Source organism: Miniopterus natalensis, chromosome 1 (genome assembly GCF_054644295.1).
Source record: "Miniopterus natalensis isolate mMinNat1 chromosome 1, mMinNat1.hap1, whole genome shotgun sequence".
NCBI lineage: Eukaryota > Metazoa > Chordata > Mammalia > Chiroptera > Miniopteridae > Miniopterus > Miniopterus natalensis.
The window spans coordinates 18648353-18674457 of record NC_142081.1 but is presented as its reverse complement, the minus strand read 5'-3'; the positions used below and the strand labels follow the sequence as shown (position 1 = coordinate 18674457).

General features: G+C 41.4%; 1 protein-coding gene across 1 annotated transcript; it reads right to left on the bottom strand.

The window, feature by feature from the left end:
* Positions 1 to 524: 524 nt before the first annotated feature.
* On the bottom strand, positions 525 to 26016 carry VIPAS39 (VPS33B interacting protein, apical-basolateral polarity regulator, spe-39 homolog). Its single transcript, XM_016220250.2, has 20 exons — positions 25926 to 26016; positions 22591 to 22683; positions 21752 to 21854; positions 19887 to 20033; positions 18794 to 18832; positions 18389 to 18453; positions 17599 to 17655; positions 14839 to 14931; positions 14324 to 14357; positions 13486 to 13588; positions 11950 to 11977; positions 9047 to 9120; positions 7004 to 7079; positions 6426 to 6560; positions 5540 to 5581; positions 5112 to 5201; positions 3665 to 3751; positions 2921 to 3010; positions 2170 to 2274; positions 525 to 1565 (listed from the first exon to the last, which is right to left on the bottom strand). The coding sequence occupies exons 2-20, from the start codon at positions 22681 to 22683 to the stop codon at positions 1545 to 1547; spliced, it is 1482 nt and encodes a 493-aa protein (XP_016075736.2). The 5' UTR covers positions 25926 to 26016; the 3' UTR covers positions 525 to 1544.
* Positions 26017 to 26105: the final 89 nt, after the last annotated feature.

Genomic DNA, 26105 nt, shown 5'->3' with positions numbered 1-26105 from the left:
GTCTGTCCTGTGCATTGTAGCATGTTTAGCAGCACCCCTTGCCTCTATCCATTAGTAGCACCATCCAGTTGTGGCAACAAAAAATGTCTCCAGACATTGACACAGGTCTCCTGGGGCGCATAACTGCACCCGGTTGAGAACCACATTGCGTTAAAGCCTGCTGTGTGCCTCTGTACGAGCATCTCCCATGTCATCCACTCCAGTCACAGGAGATAGAATTCTACAAGCTTGGAGAGACTCGTGCCCTCCTGTTAGAGATTAGGGTAATGAGATCAGAGAGAAGGGACCCACCAGCATCACACAGCTAGTCAGTGGTAGAGCCGGAACAAGAGGCCAGGCCTTTTGATCCCCAGCTCAGGGCTCCATTAACCACACGCCCCGCTTTCTCTAAGTATCAGTGCTCCATAACCTGACACGTGTTATAGGTTGCTGAATGCAGTCACTGAGGCAGACGGGTAGTGGTCCCAAGAGATCGGGCAATTATTTCTTCATTTTGCATAAAACCACCAGAGGGAAAGAGAAGGCACCAAGGAAGAAACAGCTTTATTAGGACTCTAGCATGTTTGGGGAAACCCAGTCCGGTCACTGAGAAGAGAGGCCAATATTGGTACAGGGCAGGAACTTAGCATTACAGAACATCCTCTTAAAAACCAAGCATGAAACTAAAACCTCCATCTCAATATCCAAATAGTCAGAAATGCTGCTGAGCTTAGCCCTGGTGGAACTTCTAGAAGCTCCTAGTGACATAATGAGATCTATGCACAAAGGGAGAGCTCCAGTTCTGCTGAATCTAAGCTCCATACAAGTGTATGGTCTGGGGCAGAAGAAGGAGAGGAAATGATAAAGGGGATGTTCTCGTCACCCACACAAGGTCATCTCAGTCTGCAGGTGAGAGAGGAACCACAATTTTTGAACAGTGGCTACACTGGGGCAGTGGAGGGACACTGGCTGAAGAAACACAATGTCTGGGCCACCTGTCATAACGGGAGGGCTCTGTGCAATCTGGTGTGAGGGCACCTCCAGCAGGTCCTGGCCACACTGGCACCCCTTCCTGAGGCCCCTGGGAGAGAGCCATTTTGGTTCTGTTCTGACTTCATTCACAGTAGAATTGCCAATGTCCAGCACCAAGTCCAGGGTCATAATTAGCTGAGAGGAACCGAGTGGTCCACCTATGACACCTGCATCTCTTAGTCTAGGAGACTTCTTTTGCAGAGCAGTCATTTTTCTCAGACCAAGAGATATCTTGCCCAATATGGACCCAGTCTAGAAATGACTCCCACCTTCACGTGAGCACCAGGTGGGGAGAATCTTTCCCAATAACTGAAGCTTTACACCTTGGCCCTCAGATGATGGCCCTTGGACAGAAGATCAGTCCCAAGCTGTCTGTGCCCAGGCACTGGTTTCTGTCCCAAAAGTAGCAGGTGTCACCTGTTGATGACAGGACCAGGTGATGTGCTACAGTAACTCTCCCAGATGACAGCACACTCTACTTTCACAGGCAGGAAAGGAAGAAACGAGGCGGGTCTCAGGGTAGCTGACACAAGTTAATTCTTCCATCTGACTTGCTGTGGAAAGAAGAAAGGGTGCTCAGTTTACACTGATCCCTGCAGAGAAGTCGTAGGAGTGCAACAAAACAAGGCTCACAGCTAGAGACTGGGGAAGAGAGAACTGGAGGGGGAGGGGGGAAATTCTTTACAATACATGGTGGAGTTCATTATTCAGATACGAACTACACACCTCTTCTGTATCTCACAAGCCTGAGTCTGGGCATTTATTCTGGTTCTGCCATCCTCAGGGCCAAGATTCACTAGTTTCCGATGACCTGAGGTAGGTTCCAAAACATCTAACAGGGAACTAAGATCAACGTTAACAGAAAGCTCTATAATTTCATGCTACAAGAGACAAGCGGCTGTGTTCCCCAAATTGCTAAAATCTATTTCACCCCCTTCTTACTTCCAGCATGTAGGTCATACCCACCCCCGGGATGTTCTGAATCTGTAACATTCATTTCTATACTGCCAGTAGTTAGATCCTCCTACCTGCTAGGTTTAACGACTGTCAGAGCATTACAGTTAAGTCTCAGCCAGAGTCCCTTATATACACTTGATGCTACTTTGTGAACTGTCTGTCCCCCAAGACTGCTGGAGAGGGGGAGCTGCAGCTGCTCACCAAGCTGTTGAGAATGGCATCGATCTTCTCCTCCTCTGCAGATCCTTTGTCCACCTTACTCCTGTACGCTAGCAACTGCTGCCGATCCTTCAGATCCCGGCAAGTCTGTACACCAAAACAGACAAACCATAAAACCCCCATCGGCCTTTTCTATGAAGGTCTTTTTCTTTTGTTATTCCCACTACAAGCCAAAGTTCAAGAACAGGCTGGATGGAAACCCTGGCCCGTGTGGCTCAGTTGGTTGGGCATCATCCTGTGTACCAGGGGGTTGCCGGTTCAATTCCCTGTTGGGGCACATGCCCGGGTTTGCTGGCTCAATCCCCGCTGGGGGATGTGCAGGAGGCAGCCAACTGATATTCTGCTCTCACATCAATGTTTCTCTCTCTCTCTCCCTCTCCTTCTCCCTTCTTCTCTAAATCAATAAAAACATTTTTTTAAAAAGAGAGAAGCTGGATGACAGTGGGGCCAAGCCCCCACAAAACTTCATGTTGGAGTAAAGTCTACAGAGCTCATGTGGCTTAATTCAGTTCTATGAGTTCTCCAAGTGCAACAAATTTATAAGAGCACAGAAACCAGTCAGAGGGCCAGGAAAATAAGAGGAGTGCTGGCCTCCAAACTAACCCTTGCCAGACCATTTTGTCCATTAAGTCAAAATTGATTGCAGTATCACAGGACCCAGGACAGAGAATATCATAATCCCCCACTCTCCAATGAGGGTCTAACTCAGGGTTCTTATTTCCTGGGGACTCACATCAATGACGACATCGTGGCACTTGAACTTGGTAGCTAAGTTCAATTTTGTGTCGACATCTTCCACTAGGTTGACATACTCCTGTAGTATCTGTGGGAAGAGGTACTTATTAATGATTCCAAAACCTCTGAAAAGTAGGAAAAAAATCCTAAAGGCAAAAGAATTCGTCTACAACATCTGATATCTACAATTCCCATCACCAACCACAGGACCAGTTCTGCAATGGGAAATGAGATGGACCCCAGGAAGCATTCTGCACTCTCCCAGGAAAGAAGGGAAGAGCACGCTCCTCCATATCCTAGAGCTGCACAGCCATGCCAGCAATGGGCATGCTCCAGACCTGATCCAGCACTGATGGGCATGCTCCAGACCTGATCCAGCACTGATGGGCATGCTCCAGGCCTGATCCAGTGCTGATGGGAATGCTCCAGTCCTGATCCAGCACTGATGGGCATGCTCCGGACCTGATCCATTGCTCCCTGATGTCCCTTCTCAGGGAGTTCTCCTTTGGTATCATTTCAACAGTATGGCTAAAAACAGTGGATGCTCCTCAGAGAGGGCAGATTACTTCCAAAGGGCAGAGAACTTCTCTCCCTGGCTGTCCTATCTCAAGACCCAATACAGCCATTATGTTGCCTTTAAGGGAGGAACAGAACAGGTCATGTCTCCTATCACTGGCCAGTAAGAGGCTACAAGTTAGGTCTCCTAAAGATCCTGTCCCCAACTCTCTTTAGGAGCTGTTACCTGGACAGGGGCACTGTTCTTGTGTAGAATTTCCACAACCCGATGGAAGCCAATGGGTGCTCTCTTCTTGGTGTAGCCCAGCCAGTTCTGAAAAAGGAAGATGGCAGTTATAGCTGGGCTGGAACGAACTCAACACACTTTGCGCTCGTCTCCCTGCATCTTATGGTCAAGCTAGAATAATGTGGTGGCGACAGTGGGTGGACTAGGATGGGGGACAAGGAAATGAAGGGAAATGAGTTTTTTAGAAACATCAAGAAACTTGAGAGGGTGTAAATGAAATAAGTAATTTACTTAACCACACTTGTGGTATGAATTTATCTGGAGAGAAAAATCCTATCTTCTACATCTTTACATTCATATTAAGACTTTTTTGTAAATTCATGAGGAAAGATCTGGAAAGTACCCATCAAACTTTTAATGGCAAAATAAAACCAAAAAACTTTTAATGGCATTTGCTTTGAGGGAGTGAGAGATAGGATTAGAAAGACAATGGAAGAGAAACATCACTCTTCATTCTTTATACTTTCATGCAGTGTTTGATTTGGACACAGGCACGTATTGCTTTGGTAGTTAATGTAGCTAATTAAATAACGGAAAATTCTCAAACCTATAATAAAAAAATCAATATTTAAAATATCATCCAGTAGCCCTAGCCGGTTTGGCTCAGTGGTTAGAGCATCCACCCGTGGCCTGAAGGGTCCCAGGTTCAACTCCAGCCAAGGGCATGTACCTCAGTTGCAGATTCAGTCCCCGGCCCTGGCCGGCGCCAAGCAGAAGGCAGCCAATCAATGTGTCTCTTTCACATCGATGTTTCTCTCTCTCTCTCTGTCTCTCCCCCTTCCACCCTCTCTGAAAAAGCAATGGAAAAAACATAAAAAAATATCCTCAGATGAGGATTAAAAATAAATAATAATTTTTTAAAATAATAAAAAAATGTCAACCAGTAGAGACGTGACAACCAAATGTAATGCAAGATTCTTGATCTGATCCTGAGAGCGAACAAACAAAATCAAACAAAAACAGCTCTAGGAAACTAATTTAAATACAGGCTATATATGATAATAGCATTCCATTAATGTTAAACTTCTTGAGTGGTTACAAAGGAGAAAAATGCTTAAGTATTTAAGGGGAAAGTGTCATGATATCTAAAACTTACTCTTAAATCGTTCTGCAAAAGAAAAAAGCGTACTTGCTTTCTCTTTTCCTACATATCTAGAAAAAGAGAAAGCAAATATAGCAAAAATGTTAATAAATTAGTGAAGTAGGTAAAGGCTACTAGCATTCACTGTATTATTCTTTCAACTTTTCTTTAGGTGTGAAATTTTGGAAAATAAAAAGTTGGAGGAAAAATGTAAGCCAGTTACTAGAACTTGAGATTCCCACGAGCCTGGGATAACAAAATGACATGTCTAAGGCATGAGCAGCATGGACAGTTCCAGGGACCCACCTTTGTGGTAAAGAGGGCATCTACGTCATGCCAGGCCCGGAGCTTGGCGCGAGCAGCCAAGGCAGTCAGCACATACTGTTTATCTGGGATCTAGAAAGCAGAGACCAGGGGAATTTAAGGGGAAGTAGAAATGCACCAGGGGAGGTACTTGAGAGTTCTGGAAAAGAGAGGCAAAATATACCATAGTGTTGATTATGCTCCTTAAAAATCCGTAAGTCTCTCAAGTCACCAAGAACCCCTTAATTTCCAAGCCCCAACACTGCGGCAGGCATTCAGTTAAAGCCTTATCTCATTTCCCACAAACACTTTCCTTTCTACCTTTAACCTCAGGATCAAGAGACTTACTATGCAGGGTTACAAAGCAACATCCACACCATGTAGTTACCCTGATACTACTTTTACCAAAGCACAGACCAGTTTATAGCTACCTTAAATGTCTTCTTCAGGTTGACCGGACTGCTGAATGTCCCCTAGGATAAAAGTGGAGAAGGAATTTTAGTGTTACCGACTTTCCCAAATAGCACCCCATCTCCCATCTTCTATTGTACTAACTAGACTTTCTACATTTTACTCTGTAACCATTTAAACCCAGAAATTATTTTAAGAGAAAAGCCCCATTGGGTCTAATCAGACATTACTGCAACCCATCTTAACAAGACTGGGATAATAAGTATGGTATTTTTCCCAATTTTATGCTAATCCAAATGTCCACTTTTGATAATTAAATTTAAAAAAAAGTGTTCACCCTGGCAAGTGTGGCTCAGTTGGCTGAGCATCGTTGCATGCACCGAAAGATCGCCAGTTCAATTCCTGGTCAGGGCACATGCCCAGGTTACAGGTTCAATCTCCGGTAGGGGTGTGTGAGAGAGGCAACTGTTTGTTTCTCTCACATCAATGTTTCTCTCTCTCTCCCCCTTTCCTCTTGCTCCAAAATCAATAAAAACATATATATATATATATATATATATATATATATATATATATATACTTTAAAAAGTGTTCAAATATCCAGTTACCTGATACCCTGCTGTTCTTCTGGGTCAATCATTTATATTGAAGGGCCTTTGAGCAGAGACTGCTGTGGGGCCAGTATTGGTGAGAAAGAAAGTGCTATGCTACAGGCCAGCTCACTGGAAGCCATACAAGCCCTCTCTTACCTCTTGGTTCACCCCTGCTGAGGGCCAGGAAAGCCTCCAGGTGGATTTCCAAGAACTATACGCGCCCATTGTTAACAGGGTACATCAAAATACTGACTTCGAACTATGTTCCTGTGTGCAGCGAGAGTGTGTGGGGTCTTCCCCATGTCGCCTGTACCTCGGGCTCTGTGTAGTGGTAGAAGCAGGAGTAGAAAAGTGTCGTCACTAGTGGCATGTTGAGGATGGAGGCTTTGCGGGGGTGCTTCCGGAAGATCTCAGTCTGTCCCGCTGCTTCTAGATGGCGATCATTTGCCTGTGGCAGAGGGAGCCAAGTGAGAAAAAGAACAATGTCCATACAGTAGACGCAGAGAGAAACTTCTACTACAGTAGCTGGGTTTCCTACCCAAGGAAAGAGGCAAAGGAAGAAAAAAAGAAACTGCCTAGGATAACCCAGGGGAGTTTAAAAGCCATGAAATGATGACAGATCCAAGCTGGATGGTGCAGACCACCAGTGAAGTGGCACTGAAGTGGGAATTCTGGGATGAAGAGGGAATACTTCCAGGTTAAAGGCAGGTGAGAAGAAAGGAGGCTGAAAACAATGGCAGGAAGGGGCTATCGCAAAGAGGGAGAAATGAAAGGCTTTTAGAGACTGTAACAGGAAATGACACATGTGGGCAGAGCACAGATGTCTCCCAGATGCTGAATGGCACTGAGCTTTGGCACTGAAGCAGAAAACACAGATATGAGGAGTCTAACCTCAATAATGATCTGACGTTCCAGGAGCGTGTAATGGTCTTGTATGTGTGCAGAATCTTCTGCTGAAAAAGGCAAACTGGTAGAGGGCCAGAAGGTTAGTGCCTCTTTCTCTACTCAAACAGGAAACAAACCAAACTAAACCAAACCACCACTATAAGCATAAGAGGCTCATGGTGCTTCATAAATCTGATCTCAGTTCACCTTTGGAGTATCCATAAAAGGCAGAGAGAGAAAGCAGAAAACAGAGTAGACTTTTGGCTGGGATTTTGCATTTAAGGTTTTTGCCAACTGAAGAGGGATCCTGAAAGTTGACAAAATATATACAGCCATTAGTGACTTTATTGAGGAATGAATTAGAATCCTCTCATTGTGGGTGTTGTAACAATTGGTGAATGACTCCCTTAGTTAATGAGTGAGCCCCACCACCTGCCCATCATTTACATCCCAGTGAAGCACTGTGGTTTGTGTCACTTCTTAATGTCAATACTTAACTCTCCTTAAGAGGCACTTATATTTGTGAGCCATTTTTTTATTGCAGAGTTTTAAGGTAAAATTAATTACATGGCAGGGTAGTATGTTTGTAGATTGGTAAAGGTCTCAAAGATCTCCACAAATGTCAAAGGTCGCATCTTCAAGACATTATATTTTTACACACGAAGAAGTTGAGGGAACAAACAGTGTCTTACCTAAAAGTCACATGGCATGTCATTGGGTAAGGCCAGAAACAGAAGCCAGATTTTTTTTTTTTTTTTTAAATATATCTTTACTGATTTCAGAGAGAGGGGGAGAGAGAGAAACTGGTTGATGAGAGAGTCATTGATCAGCTGCCTCCTGCATGCCCCCAACTGGGGATCGAGCCCACAACTCGGGCATGTGCCCTGACCGGAAACTGAACCACAATCTCCTGGATCCTAGGTCAATGCTCAACCACTGAGCTACACCCGGCCAAGCCAGAAACCAGATTTTAAACTCCCAGTTCACAGATCTATCCTTCAGAAACTGTGGCCTTATTCTCCTACTCCACTCATTCCAGGAAAAATTCTGAAATTCAATTACACTATCCCAGATTAAGTGTGAGCCACAGCCAGTTTTTAGAAGAGATAAAGGGAGACAGCAGGCAATAGGTCCCAGTTACTTCACTACTCTAACTTTTCTCTTTGCTTACCAGAGGCCATAAGATATACTCAGTATTTGATTTGATAATGTTAAAAGTAAAGATGGCATTAACATAAACAAATTTCTAAATGTGAAACCTGGAAATCATGTCACATGAGGAATGATTGAAACAACTGTGAACGCTGAGCCTGGAGAAGCAAGGTCCACTGGGGATACTCTATACCTGCCTTGAAAGATACAGGGAAGCAAGATTCAGCTCAATATAAGGAAGCACTTTCCAATCACGAAGGTTGTCCAACAATAAAATAAGCTACTTCCAAGAGCAGCAAGTGCCCAATCATTGGAAGAGTAATGTGTGGGAATAGTTTTTACAGTGACTTATATTCTGGGTCAAGGCCTGTACAGAATCAGTGGTTCTTGGACTTTGAGTTTTCAAGAATCAGTAACATTGAAAATAATATATGAAGTAAAATGTTGTCCATTTTTTATTTTAATACATATGGTCATAAAAAAGAATTATACATTGGGGAGAAAAGGGACATCTGTAATATTTTAAACAATAATAAAATTAAAAAAGAAAAAAAGAAGAAAAAAAAGAATTATAACCAATTTTACTACTATAAGCTGGGGAAGGGTAGAGGGGAAAAAAATCCCAGAATAAAAGGCAGTCTTTCAATTAAATAAATGCAGCTTTAGGAAAAAAACTCTCTACATTGTCTTTATTTTTCTTAATTTATCACCAATCAATGAAAATTCTACTGGGAACTAGTATTTCGAACCACTGAGTAAGACAATTTTTGATGATGCTTGTATGATCCATTGTGTTAGCCTTTCCCTTCAACTATTTATCCATTCCACCCTCTTTTAGTCTCCTCATTCCAACACATGAGAGTATTTATACTTAAAACATTTCTCCCCCATACTTACCCAATGCAGGTCTTAAGAAATTCTTTTCGTTTCTCAGGGTCCTGAATGCTCAAGTGCTCTCGATACTGGGACAGCTAAAAAACACAAAGAAAAGCTTTGAGCTAGTTTGTCTCCTCAGAAAGGGGAGGTAGCTCCCTAAATAGAGTGACTTAAAATCACTCTTTGGGTGTCTTCCTGTGCACCAAAAGTTACAGGTTTGATTCCCGGTCAGAGCACATGTGGTCAGGGCACATGAATAAAACAACTTATTTAAAAAAAAAAAAAATCACTCTTTGGTTTATCTACAATTGCAATATGTAATATGGTAGCCACTAACCACATCTGGTTGTTTACATGTAAATTCAAATTATTTAAATAAAAAGAAATTCAGGTCCTTAGTTGCACTAGACACTTTTTAAGTGCTCAAGAGCTACATGTGATTAGTGGCTCCCACATCGAACAGCACAGATATAGAATATTCCCATTATTATAGGAAGTTCTATTGGGTAGTGCTGACCTACAATGAAGCACTAAGTAGATGGAACAGTTAGCTTTACTCTGAAAATTGGCTTTAGTGTCAGTATTTAACCAAAACCAGCTTTTGCTTCCGCCTTAGCCTTCAAAAGGATGAAGTTTAGCTAAACGCCTACTTCAATGTTATTTTTGGCATCCTTGACCTTGTATATGATCAATGGTAGCACAATCCTACAAGTAACTATCAATGTCAGTAACATAAATAGGGCCTGTCATTCTGACTCACTGTTGATAGTGAAATAGTCAATTCAAATACTATAGGTTTTAAATGTAACTCTGACAGAAAATCTTATGTGCTTTGTATTTTAAATTCTAAAAAATAAACTGAAGTTTAAATAATGCAATAATGATGATTATGAAAGCTGTAATTTTATGTATAGTTATTAAAAACTTCCAAGAGTTAAAAATAAACAGATTAACAGTTAATATGAATATTAAGAAAATGAATTGGCTTTAGGAATGACAGTATATCCTTTTAGAGCCCACAAATGTGTATAAGAATGTAAATGATAATATAAAACAGAATAACAAAGCCCTGGCTGGCGTGGCTCAGCTGGTTGAGTGTTGTCCCATGCACTAAAAGGTCACTGGTTCGATTCCTGGTCAGGGCACATACCCAAATTGCAGGTTCGATCCCTGGTCGGGGTGCATACAGGAGACAACCAATCAATGTTTCTCATATCAATGTTTCTCTCTCACTCTCTCCTTTTCCCTTTTTCTCTCACTGAAAACAAAAAAAAACCCGTAGATTTTTTAAAAACTGAGTAACATAGATTATATTTTAAACTAATCTTTATAAAATATATGGAGTAAAATATTTGTTATATAATCATTTCTAATATTAAAGAAAGTGGCTTTTAAGAGCTATAATTTTTTTGGCCTTAAGTCTTTCAAAAAATCCTACTTGGGAAATCTTCATATTTTATGAGGATAAATTAAAAGCAGACTACAAGCTTTGTCACTTTCAAAGTTTACAAGGTTGGAAAATTCCAAATTTATATACAGCAACATGTGTGATAAATCATCTTCAAACATAATAGAGTACATGCAAAAAATAATAGTTTTAAATAAAAATGAGCCCAGCCGGGCATGGCTCAGCGGTTGAGCATTGACCTAGGATCCAGGAGATCACAGTTCGATTCCCAGTCAGGGCACATGCCCGGGTTGCAGGCTGGATCCCTGGTCAGGGGCTTGCGGGAGGCAACCAATCGATGTGTCTCTCTCACACTGATGTTTCTCTTTCTCTCTCCTACTTCCACTCTTTCTGAAAAGCAATGGATTAAGAAAAATAAAAAGGTTTTCAAAATGATTACTGATTATTTTGAAATTTATATACAGACTGTCAATCATTTTCAGTAGATTAAGATAAAGCATTTTTGAGATTTTACCCTACCTTAAATGTTAAGTACATGTCCCTTTTACAAAATATTACTAAAAAACATTTTCCTGAATTATATTCTGTTGTGCAATCAAGTTTAACATTAATTAAATGTGCTAGCTGGATGTGAGCTCTGCTACCACCACACAAGTGCAATACACTCAAGGAACAATCCTGACACTAACGGTGCTGAGAAATTCTGGCACCCACACTACAGCAAACTTTTAAAAATGGATCACTGAAGTTTTAACAATACAATTAAATTTTTGGTAAATTTTCAGATTTATCCTCATATTCCAAGAGTTCATTCAATGATGGTGAAAATTTGTCAAACATCTATTTTAACACTCAGTCACTGAACTCTCAGCCAAAATGTGTACTGAGTGTACCACCAGCTTGACCTCTCTTCCCTCTTGACATGTATCTGGTTTCTTATCCTTCTTAGCTTTTAACATTTTTTTTTTTAATTTACTGATGTGAGAGAGAGAGAGAGAGAGAGGAAGGGAGGGAGAGAGGGAGAGACAGAGAGAGAGAAACATCCATTTTGGTTTTGTATTTATTTATGCATTCACTGGTTGGTCCTTATATGTGCCCTGACCAGGGATCGAACCTACAACCTTGGCATATCGGGACAGCACTCTAACCAACTGAGCTACCTGGCCAGGGCCAACATTTTGTTTGGTATCAGAAGCCAAAACCCAAAAGCTCCTACAAACCAGGAGTTGAAAACAACTACAAACAACAACAACAAAATTACAAATTGATGAGGCCAGTTTTCATTCATATTCAAAAAATTACTCATTTGCAGCCCAATCGAAAGAATATATATAAAAACAATAAAACAGTACATCATTTGGACTAAGTTTTCAGGATTCCCAGATGTCTCTCTCTTCTGAATATAATCAATACCAGTGGAAAAGAAATAGGTTCAGTCATTCTGGGATCCTGGAGACTGGGTTTGGCTTAGATTTCTGTTAAATAAGTCCCCAACTGAAACAAAGGCCACACTTACCGCAAGCTCTTCTGTTCTGTCTAGGAACCTGGGAAGAAGCAGAAGGGAGCAGGCCATTTTTATCTATTGACATGTGGCAGCATAACCTCACAAAATAAGACGACCACTCTGGGAGAACACAATTCAAACTCATTTGCCTCCATATGCAAAATAAGTCCTTGTCTTCTTAAACTTCCTCCCACCAGCAACCCTTTGAAAACACATGGTGGATCAGCTATCATTGTTCCCTTGATCTTTCTAGCTGAGCAAAAGAGACAAGAAGGCACTATAGGGCACTAATAACTCTATAAGGTAAATAGGGCTGATGGGAAGGCTCAGAGCTTCCACAAAACATTATTAGCCCATGGTAATGTCATAGATTCTTTGAGAAAGAGTAAAGCACTCTTCTTCTCTGCCAACACTCTTGAACAGATTTTCTACACTATCCTCTCATTTTCATGTACAGTGTGCGATGTATTGTCTCTCCCAAAAGGCAGTAAGGCCTTGGAGAACAAGGACTTCGATGTTCTGATCCCTTCTTACTCTGAATGGTCCGCTGTAATTAACATCATGCTTTGGCATAGAAGTGATGCTTAATAAAGCCTGCTTGACTGGGAAGGAGGGAAGGAGGGAAAGAACAGCCTGCCTCGGTCAATGTGTCTTCTGAAAACTCATGGCTAAACCATCTGTAATCTTGACCCTAACCAGGTGACCTTTCCCCACCTTAGTCTTTGGGGCAGCTCATCACTGTGCTGGAGTCACAGGTAACTGGAGTTACCCTAGGCCACATGTCAGCCTCAACAGAGGTTCCAACCCCTTCTCTGACACTGAAGAAAAAACATAATATACACACATTTTAACCTAAAGGTAGAAAATAGTCCCTACTGATTGGAAGGATAGGAAAGGAAAACATGACAGAAGACACCCCTTCCCCAGCCCCCAGCAGATATTCCTACTGCTTACCTCTCCACCAATCCAAATCCTACCCAGTCTCTAGGCCCTACTCCAGTCCTAACGTCTTCCATAGGGCTGTCCTCAGGTATCCTGACTGAAAATTACATTTACTTCTTCTGCTCTCCCACTGCACTTCTCACTACCATCACTGGGGCCCAAGTAATGAAAGATACCTTCGTTCTAGATCTTCACTGTAAAAACGCTTACCAAATAGTAATACTACAGGCTAGGCATTATGGAAGTGCTTTACACAACACTAACTCTTTTCATCTTCATAATGATCCTGTGGGGTAGGTGTCATCATCTCCATTTTACAGATGTGAAAACTGATACTTAGGCTGGGTAACTTGCTCAAGGTCACTCTATGAATTAAGGGTGGAGCCAGTATTCGACGCAGGTGTGTCTGACTCCAGAACCTGGTTCTGAACCACCTGCTACACTGTCACCTTATCACGGCCTGAGGTGAGTTATTAGTTACCCCATCACATTTCCATATCTTGTCTAATAAGCATTTCCAGAACAGTGTCTCCTTTCTTTGTATTCCCCAGAGTGCTTTGAACAAAGTACTTAATATACTTTATTGACCAGAGGATCAGTTCTTACCTGAAGAGATCTAAAAGCAGCTTTTGATCCCCTATTTCCTTAAGGAAGTGAATGAGATGTCTCAGGGCGACCTGTCGCACCTCTAGCTCTCGGAAGAGGACCTCTGACAGGCAGGAAGAAGTCAGGTGGAGAAAGAGTAAAGCCTATTACTTAAGTGTGAAATGGCCTCCCTACTCGAACATTCCAAACGTTAATTCCTCAAAGTCAATCAGAAGCTAGGAATGTTTTTTTATGGTATCCATCCCTGTGACTCAATCCACCATCAGGCCTGGCCGGTCGCTCAGTGTTGGAGCGTCAACCTATGAACCTGGAGGTTATGGTTCAATTTCTGGTCAGGGCACATGACCGGGTTTCGGGTTTGATTCCCAGTAGGGGGTGTGCAGGAGGTAGCCAATCAATGACTCTCTCTCATCATTGATGTTTCTCTCTCTCTTCCTCTCCCTTCCTCTGAAATCAGTAAAAAAATAATAGCTTTAAAAAAAGAATCCACCATCGACACATTCCATGGTTCAGGGCAACTCTTAGCCACCGCATGAGCTTTCAGTTCTCACCAATCCAAACATAAGGCACTTAAGCATCAATTCTGACTTCCTCAAACCAATGCAGCCATGTGTGTGCCCAGTAAATAGAGGGGACTTTGTAGTTAATGTAGTTATCACACTAACAGAATACGACTGCCGTCAGAGATGTGAGGTGTACTCTGAGGTCTCAGGCCAGCCCCACGTCTCTGAAGTACACTTGATGCTGGTGAATTCTGGTATAAAAGCCACAATGCCTTCCTCCCCTCAAATATAATAGACATAGTGCTGACTGAAGCCTTCCCTCAAATCATGCTCACCTTTGCTCAGTGTCCTCTTCAGGAATATCAGAACCTGGAGGGAAAAGGAACAAAGAATGTATTACCCTATGCAATCTTTCAAACACAAAGCCCAGCCCTGAGCACCTGATGTCTAGGAATGAGGTCAGCAACTCATTAGGCATCTTTGCAGATCCCAACAACAGATTTCTCTACGTAATGAAAAGACAGGTGGTGGACATCTGGAACTGAGCTGTGTCTTGGGAGTCCACATGCCCATGCTCATACTGGCAAGAGATACCTCCCTGCTCTCATGGCTCTCCTCCCTCAGACTATAGTAGCCAACCTACTGCTTTCTTGGTTATAATGAAGCATTCCACACACAATGCATGTCCTACCAGCTGAGCCTTAAAGCACATATTACTGAGAATCCTACAAATCAAAAGGAAATTCAGGATCTTTACTTGACATTTAGCCTAAAATGTTAAAGTCTATTCTGATTGGATTTTCAGAAACTAATGAAAACAATTAAACAACAAACAAAACCCACAACTCACTGCGGTAATGACATTTCCATCGTGCATGCTTACTGCTTCTTCTAGGAGTTGTAGCTTGTCCTGTAAGGAGCGGAATCTTTCTAGTGAGCAGACCTGGCAGAAGAACAGAATTACTGTGCTGGGAAGAAGACCGTTTGCTACATTCCCTTTGTCACTGGATACTGAAGAATGAGCAAGGAGAGGAAATGTCCCCAAAGAAAGCTAGTTTATTTTTACACTGTGGTCCCCACCACACCCTCTCTAGTCAGCCTTATGCCCTACATGTCATTTCCTGAGGAAGTCTTGCCAAAGTCAACAGGTAGAGATGACTTCCTCTTTTTTAGTGAGGTATAAATTACATACAATAAAATCTACCCTATTTAAGTGTATAGTTCGGTTAGTTTTGACGAGAATAGAATTCCATGTAACTACTACCACAATCAAGATACAGAGTATTTCCATCACCCCAGTAAGTTTCCTTGTCTGCTTTGATGTCCATACCCTCCTCCCCTCCCATCCTAGCCCTGGTAACCACTTATCTGTTTTCAGTTGCTAAAGTTTTGCCTTTTCTAGAATTTCAGAAAAATCAAATTGTACAATATGTACTCTTTAATATCTGGCTTCTTTCACTGAATATCATGTTTCTGAGATGAATCTATGTGCTGTGATGAGTGTTAGTAGTTTGTTCCTATTTACTGGTAAGTAGTTTTCCAGTGTACAGACATACCACTATTTATCCACTTAGCTGCTGATGGATATTTGGATTTTCACTTTGGGGGCTACTATGAATAAAGCTGCTATGAACATTTATGTACAAGTCTTTGTATGGACATGTTTCCTTTTATCTTGAATTGTAAATGTCCAGGCATGAAATTAAGTGAATGATTAACTTTGTAAGAAACTGCCAGACTATTTTCCAAAGCAGATTTACCATTTTACCTTCCCGCTGGCAGTGTTCCAGTTCCTTCACATCCTCCCAATATCTGGTATGATCAGTATTTTTAAGTGTAGCCATTCTAGTGGCTGCATAGTGGTATCTCACAGTTTTAATTCACATTTTCTTGATAACTAATAATGTTGAGCATCTTTTCAAGTGCTCACTGGCCATGCATGTTATTTTTTTGTGATACATCTGGTCAAATCTTGTGCCAATTTTTTACTGGGTTACTAAAAATAATTATCCTTTATATATTCTGGATGAAAATCCTTTATAATAATTATATTTTGCAAATATTTTCTTTCTTCTATGGTTGTCTTTTCATGTTTTTAAGTGCATTCAAAGAACAAACGTTAATTTTGATGAAATCCATTTAATCATCTTTTTCCTTTTTTTTGTTTTTGTTTCGTGTGTGTGTGTATCCTAAGTAATAAATCTTTGCCTAACCCTAGGTCAGAATGATTTTAATTTTAGCATTTACTCATATTTAGGTCTATGATCCATTTTGACCCATTAGTTGTTATGATGTCAATTCTCCCAAACTGATCTATAAATTCAATGCAATCTCAAAATTCCGGAACCTCTTTTGTAGACACTGGCAAGCTAATACTAAAATCTATATGGAAATAAAGAGGATCTACAATAGCTAAAACAACTTGAAAGAGAAAAACAAAGTTGAATGACTTAAATTACCTAATCTCAAGATTTACTACAAGGCTACATAATCAAAACTGTGGTAATGGCATAAGATTAAACAAATAAATCAATGAACTAGAATAAAGAGTCCAGAAATAGACCTACACATATATAGTCAATTGACTTTTGAAAAAGGCACCAAGGTAATTCAATGAAAAGGATAGTCTTTTCTAAAAATACAGCTGCACCTGGCTGGCTTGGCTCAGCACTTAAGCATCGACCTATGATCCAGGTTCGATTCCCGGTCAGGGCACATGCCCAGGTTGCAGGCTCAATCCCCAATAGGGGGCAGCCAATCAATGACTCTCTCTCATCATCGATGCTTCTGTCTATTTCTCCCTCTCCCTTCCTCTCTCTCTAAAATGAATAAAAATATATTTAAAAAATTAAAAATAGCCTTAGCCAGTTTGGCTCAGTGGTTAGAGCGTCGGCCTGGGGAGTAAAGGGCCCTGGGTTTAATTCTGGCCAAGGGCACGTACCTCAAATGCAGGCTTGATCCCTGGCCCCAATCAGGAAGCGTGTGGGAGGCAACCAATCATCAATGTTTACTCTCTCCCCACCCCACACTCTCTGTAAAGCAATGGAAAAAATACCCTGGGGTGAGGATTAAAAAAATAATAATAAAAGTAAAAATTAAAAATATAATAATAATAAATAAAAATAGACCTGCAAGGAACGGAGAACTACATGAGAAAAAAAAGAACCCCAATCCTAACCTCACACCATATACAGGGTGGGGCAAAATTAGGTTTACAGTTGTTCATATGGAAAATAATAATTAATAAATAATAATACAAGAATAAACTGTTTCGCATATTCATAACTATAAACCTACTTTTGCCCCACCCTGTATAAAAGTAAACTCATAACAGATCTCTGACCTAAACATAAAAGATCACTCTCATTCTTAAAAGTACTTTTGCCTCTCATCCATCACTCTTTTCCTATTACCCTATCAAAGTAACACTAAACTCTGGAGAATCTCAAATTTTGCAGCTGATTTTCCATCTTAGTGAATTTATTTTCCTCCTGAAAATCATTTCATTTGACCAATCAAGTTGAAGAGAGGTCGAGAAATCCTCCCTGCGTGAACAGAGTCCAGCTTCCTCCAAAATATCCCACAAGACTTCTCTCTCCTGTGTCCTTACCTTGCCCTTCCGAAGGCGCCGCACCGTGTCGCTGGGGCTCCAGTCATTGCTGTAGTCCTGGAATATTAGCAACACATGAATCCCAAGAAATTAAGATATCAGAATTATCAATGTGCTAGCCCCTCACCTCAAACTCACTGTCTTAGTCCCTAAAGAGGAAATATTTTGTGGGAGGGAATAGATGGAAAAAAAAAGAACTGGGATAGCCTTGTTTGGAGTTTCTGAAGGAACTAGAACAGAGTAAATACAGGCAGGAAGAGATGAATCAAAGATAGAAATAAACCAATTGACAAAATCAGTAACCCTATGCCTACTGATTCAGGACTCCAACTCTTAGATGTAATCAATCCCATTTTTGAGATTTTAATTAATAGCTATGCCAGCATAAGGAAGGAGAAAGGCATGTTCCTTTTCTGGAATTTACAATATAGTTTCTTCCTTATGAATCAATTTGCTTTTTTATGTGCTTCATGGGAATATGAGCTTCATCAAAGTTTCCAGACGACACTGATGATCAAAAGTGTGAAAGTACAACCTTCAAAACACAGCATAATGGGGAAGGAAAGTGTGCTTGGGCTAAATCAGAAAATAGATACTGTGAGTCCAAGTTCCACCATTTACTAGCTGTGAGACCCCAGGCAAGCCCGAATGTTTAGAAATCCAGTTTTCTTATCTATAAAAGGGGGTAATATAACAGGTGCTCAAAAAGTTGGGAAGATCAAGCAAGATAATGTACGTCGAAGCACTTTAAACTGTGTACAGTGTCAAACCAGCGTAAAATATAACTCACCTTATATTCTCCCTTGGGTCTCCCCAGCTCTGGAGCATAGCTTTTGGCAGGTGTGTCTGAAAGAGCTGAAAGAGAACAGGCAGCTGGTTCAGAAGGACACCATCTTCTTGTCATTCCTTTCCTTGACAGCTTCCTTCTTGACTTATAGGCTCCCAAGGTATTTTTTAGGGCCCCAAGTAGATCTCAGTTCCTCCCCAAAGCCAGTATCCCTAGAAGTTACTCCTTTCCCCTGTAAATGGAATCTACCTCCTTCTCAATATCAAAAAATTTCTCTAATAATGATGATAGATTTAAGAGAACTTTCATCAAATCATCCAATTACCACTTTTCTCCATGACTCTCCAGACTATAACCCAGATCAGTACCATCTCCCAAAGTAATCAAGAAAAGAGGGTCCATGCCTACCATCAGAAAGGGACTGGAAACTTCCAAGTCTAGTTCTCCCTAAAGATAAAGAACACATGAGGGCAGAGGTGAACACAGACCCATTCAGATTTGGTTAAAGATGTAGTGTGCATAAAACCTTATTATGCAATATGGGAAATTAAGGCTTAAAAAAGCTTTTATTCAATTTCAGAAATTTGAGATACCATGAAAAAGAAGTCAGGGAGGAAAATTTTTTAATTGTAACCATTTTTAAGCCTATAGGTCAGTAGCACTGAACCCATTCACATGTACAATCATCACCACTGTCCACTTCAGACCTTTTTCATCATCCCAAACTGAGACTCCGCACCCATTAAACAGTAACTCTCCATTTCCCTCCCCCGCAGCCCCTGGTAATCACTATTCCACTTTCTGTTTCTATGAATCTGACTATTCTAGATACCGCATACAGGTGGAATCATACACCATATATCTTTTTGTTTCTGGTTTATTTCACTTAGCATAAAGTCCTCAAGGTTCATCCATGTTGTAGTATGTACTGGAATTTTGTTCCTTTTTGGCTGAATGATATTCCATCGCATGTACATTTTGCTTTTCCATTCATTAATCAATGGACATCTGAGTTATTTCTCCCTTTGGCTATTCTGAATGCTGCTGCTATGAACAGTGGTATATAAATATCTGTTCAAGTTCCCGCTTTTAATTGGTATATACCTAGAGGTGGAATGCTGGATCATACAGTTATTGTTCAATTTTTTAATTTTCTGAAGAACTGCCATACTGTCTCCCACAGTGGCTATACCACTCTACATTCCCACTAGCAGTGCACAAGGGTTCCCAACAGCAATGCCCAAGGATAGGGAGAAATTTTGACCTAGGCAGATTTCTTCAGTACCTATCACAGGGTTAATGCCAATTTTATTCACTTCTGGAACCCCAGACCAAGCCCTCTGAATTTCTCACATTTCTCCCACTCTTGATCTTCAACTGCCAGCTCCAAAGATGATTCTTTTTCCCTCAATAATCTTCTCCCAAGCGTAAATAAAAATTATAACCCAAGCACTCTTCTGAAAAAGGAAGACTCCCTGTGGCTTTAACCATCACTTTTTACCTCTAAAAAAGCTGGTCAGGGAGTAAGTAGAAGTAGGTTTGGGTAGCTGTGTATAGGAGGAGAAGCTGTTTCGGCTCTTCAGCTGTTCACGCCCCTCATGGTTTGACCCACTATGAGCAGCAGTCTCTTTGATGGACCATGAGATACCTGTGAGATAGTAAGAACCAAATCCGTCATTCTCATCCAAATAAATCCTAGATGACAAGCATTTCAACAAACTCTAAAAGCTTTTCACCAGAGGCTCTGGTCCTTTGGCCGACCTGTACTCCACAAATCAGGTCAGGGAGAAAGGACAGAATCAAATAAACTAATCAACAGAAAAACCGGGCAAAGGAAATGAATAAATGGATCACAAGAAAGGAAATTTAAGTGGCTATTAAACACATGAAAAGATGCTCAACCTCACTCTTAATAAGATAATTACATAAATGAAAAGTACACTGAGATACAATTGGCCCCCTCTAAGACTGGCAAAGATCCCAAGGTTTAATAAGACCCAGTGTGGGCAAGGCTGTGGGGAAACAGGAACCCTCTGACATTGCTGGTGGGAGTACAAATTGGTGCAACCTGCATGGAAGGCAACTTGGCAATATCTATCCAATACAGACGCAAATGCTCTCTGCCAATAATTCCACTCTAGGACTCGATCTCTCATAAAGTCTTCTATGAGCAGAATACAAGGTTATTAGTAGAAAAACAAACAATACAAGATTGGAAACAACCTAAAGGTCATCAACAGTGAACTGATTAAATAAATTATGGAAAATCTATACACAATACCACCACACTGCTACTTAAAAAGAGAGAGGATGAGAAAGCTCTTTATGTACTGATATGAGAAGAAGCCCAAGCCAAAGCATTAAGTGAAAAGTGCAGAGTATAAAGTGTGCTATCACTTGTATAAAAAGGGTAAGAATGCATACTGCTATATGTATTTCCAAGTGTAAAAGAATCTTCTGATGAATGCGCAGGAATCAAGCAATAGCAGTTATTTTTCAGAAGGGCAGGGACTAAGAACTGAGTAGGTGCATGACAGTGTGGGAGGGAAACCTTTTACTGTATGCCTTACTTTTGTTTTTAACATGTTTTTATTGATTTCAGGGAGAGGAAGGGAAAGGGAGAGAGAGAAACATCAATGATGAGAGAGTCACTGACCAGCTGCCTCCTACATGCTCCCTACTGGGGATCGAGCCCACAGCCCAGGCATGTGCCCTAACAGGGAATCGAACTGTGACCTCCTGGTTCATAGGTCGATGACACTCAACCACTGAGCTATGCTGGCCGGGCTGCCTTAAATACTTTTTTATTTTTAAATCACATGACAGTATTCCCTATTTGGAAAAAAACACACGAAACTATAACAACATTCTTAAAAATCAGATAGACTCTGCAGAGGTATTAACTGGCATTATATAACCGCTAGGCAGCGAGGCTTGGTGGCTAAAGAAGTCAGTTCTGCCAACCAGTTATGAGTACTTAAGTCAGTAGTTCTCAAATAGGACTGTACATTAGAAGTACTTGCAGTGCTTCTTATACACGGAGGCCCCCTCCACCCTACCCGCACCACCTACTGAATCAGAATCTCTAGAGTAAAGCCTAGGAATCCAATTTTAACAAACACCCAAATGAATCTAAAATAGACAGCCAAGTATTAGCCCTAGGACAGCAGACCTAGCCACATGGGAACTACTGCTGTGTTTCCCCAAGGATCTTCTCCTAGAGTTAAATCTCCAGACGTGCACATCTGAAAATGGCCTACCCCTTGCTCTCTTTCCTGACAAGAATTGAAGAGACAAACAAATGGAGTTTTCATCAGTGACAAGAACCCTGAATGTCAATCCCCTTGTGGGGCCTCTCCTACTTACTTCCCACAGGTTCCCCGCTCCAGCTGACTCTCTCCAGGTCGTCATCATCATCATCATCCACGAAATCTCGAAGGCTATTCACTGCCCGCTTGGATTCCTTTAACTGCGGAAGGACATCAGGCAGGAAACTTAGGCAATCGGCAACTCCCACCCTTCTCTTTGAAAACCAAGAAGGCTGAGGAATTGGAACCTGAAGATGGCCAACACTTTCACTTCTGTAACAGAAAGTCTAGCTTGCTAGATATGTCAAGAAAACAAACTGCTTTTTAGCCAACACTGCAGTCCAGTGGCAAAGGAGTTGGGAGGAATCAGAGCCACGTGAGTTCTAATCATACTTCTGGCTATGCCTTGAGTTCTAATCATACTTCTGGTTATGCCTTGAGTTCTAATCATACTTCTGGTTATGCCTTGAGTTCTAATCATACTTCTGGCTATGCCTGTGTTAATCTGAGTGAGTTTATTCACCTCTCCAAAAATGAACATTCCCTCATTTGTAAAACAGACACAAGAAATACAACACTCCAACCCAGTCCATCTTTCAAATAGAATAAATTATATCACATGATAAAAGACTTGATTTGAGGTTTTAGAAAAAGAACAACAGAAAAAAATAATCTTAAGAATATAAAGAAAGAAGGGCAGAGATTTAGTTTTAATAATCCTGTTGCTTTTCTGAGGGCTCTTCTCCATGAACATTTTTTTAAAGATCTAACCCAAAACAATTCTGAGCCTAATGAAGCCCTGGTCAAAAGTCAGGTTACCAAGTACACAAGGGGGAGGAATTTTAGGGGCACTGTAGAGAAGGGTGTGACATTCAGAAACTGTTCACGGAAACTTACCTGTGAGAGCTCATCATCTTCATCATCAAAGGTGAAAGCCTTGAACTTGGAGCTGTTCCAGTATTCCTCCTCATCAACCTTTGTCCGATTCATCTGAAGTGAGAGGAACACCGATGTATGTTCCTTTCCAGATCCCACCGCAAAACTACAAACTCCTCACAGTAATCAGGGATGTATAAGAGAATCTGAGGAAGCGAATACTGAACCTGCCATCAGATCCTTGGGTTCCAACTTTTGCTCCTCCGATAACCCACGAGTAGTCATTCATTCCTACATTACCCACTTTGTTCAAGGCACTCTCTCAGGTGTTGTAAGGGAGATTTAAAAGTGCAAGACACAGTTCCTCTCCTGGAGGACCCTATGACAGAGCTGGAGTATCAGCATCAGTATGTAGAGGTGATAGTACAAAGCAGGCAAGTGTTCAGAATGCATTGCCAGCTTTGCCTACTACACAAGGTCAAGCACAAGCAGATCATAACTGCATTCACGTGTTCAACACGTTATCTACTGAGTGCCAGCTCTGAGGAACTCTTCTGCACTCTGGGAATACTACAGTGAAAAGAAACTGACGAATATCTTGCTCTCATGCATGCTGTTAAATGCCTGAAAGAATAAAAGCAATTAAAAGTAGCAGAATTATCATGACTGTATCTTCGAATCTTCATTATTTTATTAACAAGTATCTGCCCAAACTTGGGAAGTGAGGGTATGGGAAAAACAAAACAAAACATATAAAGAATTGGTCAACAGACCACAAGTCTTTCATTACTACTCTGAAATTATATTTTAATCTGAAAAATATTTGCCCTAGAATTACAAAGTTATCAATGCTAACTGGATTAGAGCAAAAACTGGTTTAATCCAAGAACTGGGTCCAAAACTTCCAAAGCACCAAAAATAACTCCAGTCTCCATAGTGTCAAATTCTCAAGGACCAGTTTGCTTTTCCTTTCATTTCAATAGCATCTTTCTCAATAGAAGCTTCAGAAAGGCTCATCTTGGCAGCCCTGTTGATTGAGGCTTCTGATGGCCCTTAACATGTTCTACTTTCCCTTTTTGACTCTGTGTTTTTAGGGGATATAAGGATGGCAAAGATATGGTTGGGAATTTTCTACTACCTGATCCCTTCCCATTCTATTGAACCCAGATGTAGCTTTAAAATTCTTTTTGTATACTTAATTCCAGGAGTCAAAACCAAATAAAAAAGTTAGCAGACAATGAAATCACCCCTTGTAGGAGTACAAGTACAGGCTTTGTAGTCAGGTAGCCTTGAGTTCAAATCTTGGTCTCTTCAATTCTGTGCAAACTGGGTAAATAAGTTTACCTAAGCCTTGGAGAAATGATAGCCTACCTACACAGGGTTGCAGTGAAGAAAAAATAAGACTCAGGAAACACCTTAACAAAGTGCCTAGCAGAAAATACTAAACATTAGTTCCTTTTAGTATAGGATGTCTTCCTGACATCTTTCTATCTCAGTTTTCTCATCTGTAAAGTGGGCATTAATAATAGAAACCTACCTTATAGGATTGTTGTGAGGCTTAAACCAGTTAATACATGCCTGACACAAAATTAATACTCAGTATTAACTTTATTTTTAAATTTTCTTTTATTTTTATTTACTGATTTTTAGAGTGAGAGAAACACAGATTTATTGTTCCATTTATTTATGCATACACTGGTTGATTCTGTATGTGCCCTGACCAGGGATCGAACCCCCAACCTTGATGTAGTGGGCTGACGCTTTAACTACTGAGCCACACCAGCCAGGGCCCTTAACTTTTATTATTAATAAATCATTATGATATCTTGGAAGAAACTAGAAAGAAAACATTTTTAAGCAATCTTAAACATTTAAAAAAATAATTTGATACAAAAATTCTCAGTGGCCATCACAAACGCTGAAGGTGTGCATAGAACATATACTGTAAATGTCTCTGGCACAGGTGCCAATTTATAAAGTACTTAATTTGTCATCCTCAGAACAACCCTGTAAGGTAGGCCTGGGAGATTCCTTTTCCATTTCATTGATGAGGGAAATGAGGCACAAAAGGATTAAGTATCAAAGCCACCTTGCTAATTGCTCCTATGATCCTGGCTTGCTGCCTCCTGGATCATTTCCACCCTGACTTGCACGGTCCTTCTATTTTTCACTCTGAGGAAAACTAGGGCAGGTTGTTCTTCACTATAGTAAATAAATATCTGTAAATATCTACAGATAGGCAGAGAATATGTCTAACAAACCCAATAACCCAACAGAGGATTTCTGGACTCTTGTTTTTAATCCTTACCTAAGGATATGTTTCTACTGATCTTAGAGAGAGAGAAAGGCAGGAAGACAGAGAGAAACACTGATCAGTTGCCTCGCAGATGCGCCCCCACCAGGGATCAAAGCGCAACCTAGGGATGTGCCCTCACCAGAATCAAACCGCAACCTTAGAGGAACTGAGCGACTTGCCAGGGCTGGAATCGTTTTTTAACCACACAACTTAGATGGGTGCTTGACATCAACTTGCCTGTCTACTGTGAAATCAGAACCTAGATTTACTTGGCAAGTAAAGAGGTAAATATTTAGTGGCTCTAGAAGTTATAAAGCAAGCAGGTACAATTTTAAGAGCGAGAAAGGTGTTTTAACATCATTTAAAATACTTGTCACCTGTTTAGTGAGAGCCCACAAGGGGAGAACAGGAACATGACAAAGGAGGAAAAACAGGGAATTCAGAAAAAAATAAAAATTAAAAATCCGCAACCAGGCCCTGGTCGGGTACCTCAGCTGGTTGAAGTGTGGTCCCAATGCCAAGCTTGTGGTTAGACCCCTGGTCAGGGCAGGTACAAAAATTAACCAATGAATGCATAAGTAAGTGGAACAAACTGATGTTTCTGTCTCCCTTCCTCTCTCTCTAAAACATCAATAAATAAACAAATCCACAACCAACAGGCTTCCCTGCCTCAGGACATCCCAGAAACCAGAAGTGAGAAGTGAGATTCAGATTCGGTTTCCTCCTCCAGCCAGGCCTACTGGGATGAAGCTATAAACTGAGACCAGAGGCTGAGAGGTAAACTAGGGACAAACGTCCAGGAAGTCACGGATCGACCGCAGCTGCCAGAGCCCGGAGGGTCCTTGGTTGACTAAATACTCGCTTGAAATCAAATGTCGGGGCTTATTCCCAGCTCCAACCCCGAGCGTACTCTGGTCTCCCAGCCCGGGGTTGCTGCGACCGGAAGAGTCAGGCCCGGCGGGTGTCTAGAGACGCCTCAAAGAACAGGAGGAAAAAATCGGGGTGCGAAGAGGTTAGACTCAGCCCGATCCGCGGCCCAAGGGGTTTGGGACACCCTCACCTCTTCCACACCGAGCCCTCCCAATCGGGACCGCGCCAGGCTCTTCCGCCGCTAGACAAGCCTCTCTAGACTGGCTACGCGGCATAGAATAGGGGCGGAAGAGGGTCCTCGCCCGGAGGAGCGGCGAGAGGGCACCTGTGGCAAGAGAGACGCCGCGGGGCATGCTGGAAGTTGTAGTTT